This window comes from Gadus macrocephalus, chromosome 14 (genome assembly GCF_031168955.1).
Source record: "Gadus macrocephalus chromosome 14, ASM3116895v1".
Lineage (NCBI taxonomy): Eukaryota > Metazoa > Chordata > Actinopteri > Gadiformes > Gadidae > Gadus > Gadus macrocephalus.
The window spans coordinates 12,015,924-12,028,187 of record NC_082395.1 but is presented as its reverse complement, the minus strand read 5'-3'; the positions used below and the strand labels follow the sequence as shown (position 1 = coordinate 12,028,187).

Genomic DNA, 12,264 nt, shown 5'->3' with positions numbered 1-12,264 from the left:
GTTAGTCTGTGAGACACTGTGTGTCAGCGTGTGTGTCTGCGTGTGCGTGTGTGTGTGTGTGTGCGTGTAGGTGTGTGTCTGGTAGACACTGTATGTCAGCGTGTGTGTGTGTCGGAGACACTGTGTGTGTCAGCGTGTGTGTTTGCGTGTGAGACAATGGGTTTGTCAGTATGTGTGTGTGTGTGTGTGTGTGTGTGTGTGTGTGTGTGTGTGTGTGTGTGTGTGTGTGCGCGTGAGACACTGCGTGCCAGTATGCGTGTGCCTGACAGCGCATGCGAGTGTGCGTGTCAGCATGCATGTGCATGCACGTGCACACTCTCCTGTGCACTGGGCTGTGAACAGCAGTTCTTCAGGAGGCTAATAGAGAACACACCGACGGGCGGATGTGGTGGGAGACGGAGGGGTTTGGCAGCCAGACGGGTGGAGAAGCGCCTACGTCTAATCTGGCCCAGCCTGTCCGCCAACCTACGCCCGCTCCGTCCCCACATGTACAAATGGGATTCTCCCTGCCCCGCACGGGCCCATTACATGGGACCGTTTTCGGAATGACAAACATATGGAGTGTTATAATTGGCCAATCCCTCTTGCCAGAGTGTAGCCGGTCCTTCCTGCTGAAACCTGGTGGAGAACCGAGCCAAACACCATCGCTGCAGAACGCTGCCTCGCACCAACCCAGGCTGTCCTTCGGCGAGGACGCATTGCGCCGTCTGTTTGGTGGATTAATAACACCATTAAGGAGAACCCGTGTTCTTTGTTCGCCTGCTGCCAGATCCACTCACTGGCCTCAAACTGACGCTCCCTGTCTCCGTCTCGCTGTGCGGGCTCGTCGTGTCTCAGAGTTTCTCAGGGAATATCTCCGTCAGCTGAATGGAGAGAGACACTATGCCAGCGTATGAAGGCACCATGTTCCCTTGTCTTGTAAGACTGTGAGGACAACCAACGTCAGGGGGAGGGGAGGGGAGGGGAGAGGAGGGAGAAGATGGATAGAGAGTGGGGCGGGGGGAGGACGCGAGTCCCATCGGAAAATTCTATCTGAGTTATTATTGCTCTACATGTGTCATGTGTTATCTGCCCGAGCCGGAGCGCTTGCAGTCATAATTTATATTTAGCGTTGCGGTGCCATGCAGCTCCACTAGAGAGCTAAGTTGCGTTATCCGTGTTCCATTATCAATGTTTCAGAGTGGAGTAGGGGGCTAGGGACTGGAGAGTCGGGGAGGGGGCCTGAAGTGGAGGGTCTTATGAAAGTGTAATGGCCTTGTCTGCTTTCATAAAGGCACGACGTGTTCAGAATTCAGATGTCGAAACAGAGACAAATAAACTGTGCATGCACTGCATTGCACACATGCACTCTCACACACGCAAACGGACACACACTCACACACACATACACTCTGGAACGCACACACATATGCAAACACACACACACAAACACACACACACACACACACTCTAACGCACGCACTGACTCAATCTCCCTCACACACACACACACACACACACACACCCGAACAGACCAAAAGCAGGGGGCGGTACAGCTCCCAGTGGCCCTTGGGCGCCTGTGCTGTGGCGACGTAGTGCGGGGCTAGTCTCGGACTCACCCTGCTCCAGAGGGGGCGGCTTGACGCCGGTGGCCTTCATCTTGAGGGCCTCCTTGGCCGACATGTCGCAGCAGGAGCCCTTGTTGGTGTCCTGGTCGCTGTCTGCCTGGTCGCTGTCTCCGTGTCCGCTGTCCCTCAGGCTGGCGCGCTCCGGGTCTTTAAACGTGGAGCTGCTGGGGAGAGAGACGCGGGAGGTCAGGTCTATTTATTTGATTGTATTCGTGTCCCCCCCGTTGTCCTCTCTGAGAACCCGCATGACAGCACACTCCCACCCGTGGGTTGGCATTGCTTCGGTTCCGATGTTATTGAATGTTTCTGTGGTTTCTATCTTCATATCTTTATTATTGCTTTTAAATGTTTGTTTTGGTGTTTTTTGTAGTGCGACCTGGATTATGAATCACTGCTGTGGGGATAATAAAGAGCTCGCTACTCTGCCCTAAGTCCTCTAATAGGCTCAAAGGAAAAACTAAAGCCCAGAGGGAGAAACCTTAAGAAGGAATGAACAGATTCCTCACCTTAAGCCTACCTTCCAGGGACGAGTATGATAGGTGCTGAAGGGGGCGACGGTAGTGAAAAAACGAAGCAGAATGGGATGGCGAGGAAGAATAAGATATTTGAAAATACGAGATAAGTAACTGAATGATGATGGGCTAGTTGGTCTATCAGCACTAAAATGTTTGTAGACACTCGACTGCTGTCGATCGTCTCTTGTTCTCCGCCTCACCTCACTTTGGTCCTTGTGCTGAAGGATTTGATGTAGCAGCAATGAATTTGAAAACCCATATCACAAGTAAATAAAAGCCTTTTCTCAATTATAATATCCCATTTCCTTCCACACAAGTCTTACCGTTATCAGGAGTGAAAACATCCTCTGCTAACCCATTACTCTTAAGAGCCTGCGATCACAAGGGGCCGGGGAACTCGCAAGAAACAGAAGATAGAAGACGTTTGCAAAAAAATAAAATAGAATAACGATCAAGGAATTCCCTAAGCGCCGTGTTGTAATAGCACTTGGCAGCACCTTTGACAACATAGACGATGGGCTTTTAATCTAGCATACATCTCCATACATACACAGACACACCACCGGCAGCCGGTGGAGGCAAGGGTTTCACAAGCGCTCCGCTGTCAGCCTCAAGGTGGCCGCGGCCGGCGTGTTCTGAAGTCTTACCTCTGAACAAACTGCTGGCGGCTGCCCATGTAGTTGGACTCAGTGGGAAAGCTGTCCGTCTGCGGAGGAGGGGACAGAACAATTTAGTGACAGGGGGAGTCGGAGAGGGAACACTATCAGGGGGGACGACGACAGGGGTGGAGCACCAGGTGGTTTTTATGTTGGTGGGATTGATGATTGTATGTGTGAGGAATTGGAGATTCACTCCAACATAAGACGCCATTCATACATCCTTTTTCGCGGAATACTCTGTGATGTGTGGTTGTCTTTGTTATATAAGAAAATGTAACCTCTGACCATGATCGTTAATAATAATAATAATACTAATACGAATACTTCATACCACACCTTCTATATACACACTATCTAATGTCTATATGATGTATACTTGGGTAGATAAAAGAGTGTGCTATTATTGGATTCATTATATGGCTAGGATGCTTCTGGAGAAGTCCAACTTGTAGTGATGATGAACTGCAGGCTGTTAAAAGAGGTTATTTGAAGTTTGACCACGGGCGAAAGAGATGAACTTTAAACTGAATACTTGTCTCTTGGGGGAAGGGAGGTGGGGAGATGACCCAGGGAAAAGATATGAAAAGGTAGAGCCTGGGAGTCTGAATGAATCACAGTTCACACTACACCGTGACTTTGCTTAGTGTATGTTCATTGATATATATATATGTGCAATTAACTTGCTATGCATTCTACTCCTTTGTTTGTTCTCATATTTATATTGCCAGAGGAAGCAGGACTCTGATTCCTGAGTCTCTGATTTCTTCCACTTGGTTTTCAGAAAACAACCACATGTGCACCAAAAACACAGAGGATTCATGTTGCATAAATCCATACCATAACACACACACACACATACACACACACTACACACACATTTATCTTTCAGACAGACTGTCACACTAAGCGGGTGTTAAATGTTCATCAATCAAGAATAACACAAACACACACTCACACACACACACACACACACACACACACACACACACACACACACACACACAAACTAAGACACACACACAAACATTTCAAACAGTCCCCTCGTCTTTCCCTCCTTTCCTCTCCCCCTGTTAATCTCTTCTCTCTATTCTCCTCTTTCTTCGGTCATTACCTCTATTCTCCATGTGTGTCTCTCTTCTCTTCCTTGCCTCCTCCCTCACTTTTTCTCCTTCTGTTAACTTCTATCTTTCCCCTCTCTCCCTAATCTCTGTTCCTCTCTTTTCTTCCAGCTCTATCTCTCTTTCAACCTCTACACAAACACACACACACACACACACACGTACACACATACACACACACACACACACACACACACACACACACACACACACACACACACACACACACACACACACACACACACACACACACACACACACACACACACCCCAACACAATTGGTCGGATCCATGGTCTGTTCCCCTCTCTCCCTCTTTTCAAAAGCGTCTATCTTCTCTCTCCTCCTGGGTTCCTCTTTTTATAACATGCTCTTTTCTTCTCTCTCTTTCTCTATCCTCCTCCTAGCTCCTCTCCCTCTCTCCTCCCGCTCTCTGTCACCCTCTCTCTCTCCTCTCTTTGCATTAACCTTTATCTCCTCCCTCTCCCCTCCCTCCCCTCCCTCCCTTTGTGTCGGGCTCTCTCCCCCTCCTCCCTGTGGGTTATTACCAGGGAATATTAGTCTTTTAATCATGTTAATTAAGATGATGAAAATGCCACTCAGATCCCGAGAGCTCCGAGACACGGGTGATTCTCCCAAGTCGTCACGGCACCACACGGAGCGTAGCCATGGCAACGCAAACACAGAAATAGATATATATAAAAAAAATGTAACAATGTAAACAGAAACAAAGGCAGGAGATCAGTGTGTTAATAATTAGCGGGTAAATAAATTCCCACAGGGGCAGTTGCTGGCTTTAATTAGATCAGTATGGAAACATAGGGGTGTGTTCTTAAATTACCATTATACCACTGAACACCACAACTCTAACGTGTAGAACCACAAACACTATGGTGTATTGAATCAGCATAAGTACTTAGTAGTAAACCACAACCCAATATCCATGCTCTAAGAACCTTGCTGCAGGGTCACCGGTCTCCCACTACATTTAGCCGAAACGCATTTACCGCAAGTCTTACAAATTATGCCGGGAGGTTTCCTTTATTCACACTCCTCGTAAAAAAGTGCTGTGCTCAATGTACGGACCACCAAGGACCTAATAAACTCTGTGACCCAAGCCAGCGCACCACGTCAAACCCTGTTGTATCGTCGTCACAGCGCTGTGACCCGTGGTTTCCCCTCTGAAGTCGCCCGCTCCCACCAGCACATGTTCTATTTCTGCGCTGGCAGCGGTTCCCTCTCTCTGTGCGCGACATGACGGCCTGTCGATACCGCACTCCTGTCCCCGCTGCTGCGCGGCCGGCCGAGTGTGAAAGGGTTTGTGAATGTCAGGCACACACACACGCACACACCCGCACACACACACACACACACACAGATACGCACGCACACAAACACAAACGCACGCAAGTACACCCACGTCACACACACACAAAAACACACCCACACACACTTTGACCTTTTGTGGCGCCGCTGCCCACCTCCACCCCCTTTCACCACCACTGCGCCCCCTCACACCCCTCACCATTCAGAGAGCAAGGACGAGATAACACAGAGCACCCCTACACTCCTTTAAAGCCCAGGGTTCTGACCATAGCAGGATGTGTGAATGTATTCAGCGTTGAAAAATAAATATATAATAACAGCTGGAGTATTGTGAAGAAAGGTGAGCGGCCGAAGCCATCTTTATTCCTTCCCCTGTATTTCAATAGCGCGTCCCTTCTGTGTTCGCCCGACCAGGGACTCACCCTTGGACGCCATTTTGATTCATCAGAGCTTTAAAGGTGCGTACTGTGATGAAGATGAATAGACCGACGGCTGAAAAATGTTTCTTTAGCACCGTCCGCTGCCTTAGAGTGTTCGATGAGCAGTACTGCGCATTTTTTATACAACGCAAAAATAACACAAAATTACACCATTCAAGCAATCTGAACCATCCAAGTGTACGTACAGCACAGGGTCAGAGGGCTATAATCACAGAATTCAGACACAGTGATACATTAGTTAAGCGGAAAATGACAACTAATTACAATTTTGAAATGTACTGATGTATTTATTTACTTATTCATCCATTCCTGAGAATTGAACTGTAAACTAGTTTATGCTGATCAATACAATAGTATGTCTGTCCAATACTAATATAAAGATATACATATACTGTGTATATACATATTTTCGTGTAGAATATTGTTTGAAGAGGACGAACCCTTAACAACACATCACAGATTCAGAGGCAGAAGGTAACGGAGATGTTAGGGGATTCAATATTTTCGTTGGTGTGTTTGGGCGGTTAGTCCGAGCAGTCAGCAGCAGAGCTTTTAATATTCTGTTCAGTCCAACCTGTTCGGATACTCCCGGTTGGACGCCTGGAAGTTGAACGTTGGGGTAAACACTGGGTGTGTGTGTGTGTGTTTGTTTGTTTGTGGGTTTATAATCTCTATCTGTTTGAAGGGGCCAGGAGCTTCTCGTCATGGTACGTCAGCTAGCCTCACTAACAGCCAAGCCAATCATCGCACCAACATCTAGATCAACATCAATGCACCGCTTAACAAGTTCATTCATCTGTTGGTTTTAATGTTTGGTGTGTTGTCTTTATGTCCAAGCCTGCATGTGTGTGTGTGTGTGTGTGTGTGTGTGTGTGTGTGTGTGTGTGTGTGTGTGTGTGTGTGTGTGTGAGCATGTACGTACGTGTCTATGAGTCTATGTGTGTGAGTGTGTGCGTGTGTGTGTGCGTGTGTGTGTGTGTGTGTGTGTGTGTGTGAGCATGTACGTATGTGTCTATGAGTCTATGTGTGTGTGTGTGTGTGTGTGTGTGTGTGTGTGTGTGTGTGTGTGTGAGAGACAAATTGCATGATATTGCAGCTTCTTTTTCACACATGATCAGGCGTGTTTGTTTTATGGATGGAACAGGACAAGCTCCACCCCTCCCCATGGGTGAGATCCATGTATTTGTCCTTTGCTGTCCTCTATAAATATACGCTCAGCTTGGAGAAAACACTGCCACTTTAGTGTGTTTGATGTTCCTGTCTGCATGTGCGTGTGCGTGTGTGTGTGTGTGTGTGTATGTGTGTGCGTGTGCGTGTGCGTGTGCGTGTGTGTGTGTGTGTGTGTGTGTGTGTGTGAGTGTTTGTGAGATCCATATTGCGTAAAATGGCCCGATCTGATGAGGATATAATCTATAGTGTCTAATAGTAATTTCCCGCCATTGATTATCCAGTGTCTGCCAACAGGTTGTAAGTGATCAGCCGATAACTATATGTCCTCCTTGACTTATCTCAATCATCAATCGCCGTACATCAGCAAAATTTAGTAACAAAGGTAACTTTGGATAGACTGAGTATTTGTCTATGGTACGCTTCAGCATTGTCGGTGCAAAGCAGGAATAGCCGTGATCATCCGTATTGATCGCTTATCTCTTTGCTGGTAATCGCGTCGATTGGTCACCCATTTGAGCAACAATGGCGAAAGCGTCTGGTTTGTTTCTTAGACACATTCCACGTGTCTATCAGAGGAGTGGAGGGGTTCCTGGTTTGAGATAACCTTGGATGGATTTGGATGATGAAGTACATGCAGATACTCGGCATGCATTCATGAGCAATGCAGTGGGGGAACTGAAGAGTACGGCAAATATAAATACTGCATTCCTAGGATTGAGAGACTGTGAGGAGCACACCACTTTATCAGGAAGAGTGATTGTGTTTGAGGAGAGGCGGATTGTTATTGTGTGTTGTTTGTTTATTCCGTTTTTTTCACGCTCTGCTGCCCACAAACTTGAAAAATATTTTGTTTTCTAATCACCACAGTCTCCCTGAAGAACACAAACCTTTCCTCTGCTGTTCGTGGGAGCTAGTCCATCATCTGGAAACAGCTGACAACCCTTATATTTCTAAACGCGTTGTTGTGTAATGTAAATAAGGTGATGATATTGAAGGATACGTACATAAGGTAATGTGTATAACAACATGCCCTGCACGTTATATGGGAAAAAAGATGTGGTGTCATATCTATATTGGGTATTATGTATGTCTTCTGCTGTATGATGTTTGTTTCTAGGCTCAGCTGTTGAACCAAAAGCAAGCCTCTCTGTGTGGTCGTTCAACTTCTGAATCCAAATCTGAATTATCAAAGCCAAGGCTAAGGCCCGGGGACGTTCATCACCGGCGCTGTGATTCTTGCCACGTCTCATGCCCCCGCATCATGTGAGGCCCCTGGGGCCCGACAATGCATCTGGTATTCAGTGTAGGAGATAACACGGTAGTTATACCGGGCAGGTCTCGGTGCGCTTCGTCACGTGTGAGCCATGTCTCTTCTGAGAGAGGAGAGCGATCCGGTAAATAGCTTTGAATAAAAGGAGAGTTCTAAAAATACCACACAGTCATCTTCTTTCACGATCACAGCTACAGAAGCTATTCGATTTGAATGCGACACGCAAATACCAGTGTTCCAAGTTGAATTTAGCTAATCGTGTCGTGTTGTGAAGTTACGTCCAGCCAACCAGAGCAGTTCTGCTGGCAGTTTGGCAGAGACGCTGGGCCCTAGCCCAGTGTCACCGCCTTAATTGGCCGATGTCATAATGTTTCCTCACATCCATCCCGTGCCCGTATTTCTGCATGGACAACAGCACCTCTCCGAAGGCCTTCGCTCCAAAGCAGAAACCTTGTATGTTTCCCCATACGTCTGTGGTTCAACAAACGCATGAAACATGAGTATGAGCGTGTATTAATGGACACATAACTGTGTGGGGATCAATTAAGATGAGCTCGCTTTTTAAAAGCGTGAGTATTTCAAGGACTCGGAGCGGAAGTGGTGCGCACCGTGTGAACTGTGAGCGCGATATATCACAAGCCGACAGTGTTGCAGGGATTCGATAACAGAAAGAAGATCCTGTGAGAGTATTATCAGTGTTGCTGTAAAGGAGAAGCGATAAAAGGAGAGGAAAATTAGGAGAGAGGGAAGAGATAAGAGGAGAGAAAAGAGAAGAAAGGAGAAGAGGTCAGGAGGAGATCGGAAAAGTCAAGAAAAGAGAAGGAAACAGGAGAAAATACGGGAGTGAAGGACTGGGTAAATATGAGAAGAAAGAGGAAAGAGAAGAGAGGCAAGAAGAGAGGAGTGAATAAACAAGGAGAAGAGGAGAGAAGACAGCATGAGATAATGGAAGAGAGGTGAAGGTGTGGGGGTATAGGACAGAGGTACGAGAACAGAGCACATCACACTTCAAAGCTGAAATGCTCCAACCTGCCCCGTTAATGCCTTTTTATTATTCCTTAAGAGCAACGCAGAAGACTTCCTCACTACCGCCAACCTCTCCTCTGCCGCCTCCTCATCTCTCCTTCTCTGCCTCCTCACTCCCTCTTCTTCCACTTCCACCTTCTCACCCATCCCCATCTTCTCCCACGTCTACCTCATCCCCCCCTCATCCTAACCCAACCACTCATCCTCCTCCTCTACCTCAACCGTCCTCTTTATCCCCTCCTCTTCCTCGCCCGTTCTCTTCTTCCTCCTCACAACCACCTCTTCCTCCTTCTGCTCTTCACCCCCTCCACTGTCTCCAGCTCATCCACTCTCTCCCCCCCCCCCCCTTATTTTTCCTCAACCTCGTCCCTCTTCTATCGCCTCCTCAACCCCCTCTTGCTCATCTCCCCCCTCCCCGCTCTCGCTCATCCCTGCCTTATTCTCACCCACCTCCTCATCCTCCTCCTCTACCTCAACCGTCCTCTTTATCCCCTCCTTTTCCTCTTCCTCCTCCCCCTCCTGTTTCTGTATAGATTACCACACGCTGTAAACGTGGGTCCTGGAAGACAACCTTATTATTGAAGACGCGCTCGGTGAGAACGAGACCAATCGCAGGTTAATGGGATCCAAACATTGCAAAACCGCTCTATTTAAATCAAAACCTCATTACTTTGAAACATTCAGGCTAAATTTTTTATATTTCCGCAATCCAAGTTCCCAGATGTTGGGGATAAGGCCACAGTGTTTGAGACAGTGCCACGAGGAACAGCAAAGGACCCAGCAGAATCCCTAGGAGGGGGAGGTCATTGTATGTCATTCGTTACTTGAACCTTATGCATGCTTGACAATCTCAGAGGCCTTTTACTATGGGAATAACCAAGTGACAAATATTGTTTTCATCAATGTCTTTCTTTCTAAATGATTGTTAATGTGTACCACAGTCATTCTGCTGGTCGTCCTTGTTATAATGTTATATCCTTATATATTTATATTTTTCTAGAAACATAACATCCGATGCCCTCATTTGTTTCAGTTTGTCGTTGTGGTATTGAAATTGGTATCAAAGTTGCCCTTTACTAGGTTCTGCACACACAAAAAACACACATACACCCACCCCCCCACACACACACACACACACACACACACACACACACACACACACACACACACACACACACACACACACACACACACACACACACACACACACACACACACACACACACACAATAAGGAAACTCTTTTGCGATGCATGTGAAATTAAATCAAGGGCTTAGCTAAATCCTGTCCAAACACAGAGAAACCCAACAAGCATGACATCCTTGGCAATAATTATATTCCCCTCATCTACTCGTGTGATTGATTTATCAATGTCCATATTTTCACATTCTGGGGTAATTCAGTTCTTAACCAAAACAATAACAAACAACAACTTTACCATCCATTACATGGTGGACCAACACACCCAGAGGGAGTGGGATTATTGAGTGAATAAATAGAACCCTTAATACGCTCTTTGTGTCAATTTGGAGACTTTCAAAATCCCTTTGTCCTACATGCTACGTGCACTCTCATTAGTATATATTATTCGCAGAGCAAGAACAACGTTCATGTTTCTCCCTGCTTTCTATGTCTATATGGCACAAACTTGTAGAAAGACTTAGACTGTGTGCAGAACTTTAACTATAAATATGGTTAAATAATGGGGAATTATTTGGAGACAGGTCCAAAGATAATAAATCCCTGAATGCATGTTATAACACATAGTCCATATATTTAAGTAGACATATTTAAACGCCCACGGATAGATACTGAAGACATCAATTTTTTTAATACATTTTATCAAACTGTACTAGTTTTAAAAGAGTAACCCAAGTTCTACAATTTATAAAGGAATGCTTGTGAGATGTTAGAAATTTATAATTTGTGTTTTGTGTGTGTGGCTGTATGTGTAACAACAATTGAGTGAATGCAGCATTTCACTTTCTTTCACGTCATATTTGGTACGACTCTTAATACAAATTGATGTTATGTAGGATGTGTCAGAGAGTAATTTGACTCACTGACAAACTTAGCTAGCTGAAGAAAACTGCAAAAAAACTGTTTGTTAAGGATTCAAATCAATCAAGCTCTAGTATAATCTATTAGGACTGCTTGATCCAATATCCGACCGCTGCTTTCTGCTATTACATACATTCTTATCCCATATACAATCCAAATATTGCGTCCAGTAGCATATTACCACGTTTAACAGCTCTGCTGCTATGACCTAAGTTCTCCCTCACCAAAGCAATGACCTCTTGACACAAGGTCAGGTTGATATCGATTCAGGGACGAGATACAAGCCCAAAAAATCCATAGATGGTGTGGAATGATCATCTGTATATCTCTGTAACTGTACTGTAGGTATAGAAATAGAATTAACATCTTACACAAGCTTTATCATTGGATTCCAAGATTAGCCTAGTAGTTATCTCTGGTTAGCTTATCCGTTAGCCAGCTCTGAACTTGAGACAGATCACAGCCTAGTTATACCTAAGAACCTATTACCTCATTTAGGAGCTACTTCACTTAGGAGTCAATTAAGCTAACTGCAAAATGTTGAGCTAGATACCCTGACTCTTCAGTTCATTATATATATAGATACATACACGATATATATACATCTATATACACATACATATATAATGAGCATCTACTACATCTAGTGTAAAGTTCTTATATATTCACAAATATATACAGTTCATCCAATGCAACCTAATTGCCTGGAATTTTTCTAAGTAGGAACATTCCCTTTGTTAAGGAGATGATTATAGCCCTTTCCTTCTGTTAGAACCCACCAATGAGAACGAGTGATTCATGATGAAAAAAAAAAGAGAGGGAATGATTTTTTATTGCGAACAAACGACAAATCCGAACAATGGTACAGGTATTTCGTGTTTTTAAAACCTACCAATTAGAGACAATGATATTTGATAAAAAACAAAGCAAATGTTTCATAATTTAAAAGGAACAGACCAACAGGAGCCAGCTTTCTTGATAAAAACAGAACGACCAATGAGAAGAAATGTTTCATGAATAAAAAGAAATCATCAATGAGAGTTTTTCGTGATTGAAGGGAGAAGATCCATGTG

General features: G+C 45.3%; 1 protein-coding gene across 3 annotated transcripts in view; it reads right to left on the bottom strand.

Moving 5' to 3' along the window:
• The window catches only part of pcdh17 (protocadherin 17), a 70,306-nt gene that overhangs the window by 41,368 nt on the left and 16,674 nt on the right, over positions 1 to 12,264 (bottom strand). For 2 of the 3 annotated variants that reach the window (XM_060072385.1, XM_060072387.1), the window contains 2 exons: positions 2,770 to 2,828; positions 1,599 to 1,771 (listed from right to left, as the gene is read on the bottom strand). In XM_060072385.1, the coding sequence (XP_059928368.1) occupies positions 1,599 to 1,771; positions 2,770 to 2,828 (232 nt within the window). The remainder of the gene's footprint in view (positions 1 to 1,598; positions 1,772 to 2,769; positions 2,829 to 12,264) is intronic. The other variant, XM_060072386.1, reaches the window with a different exon arrangement.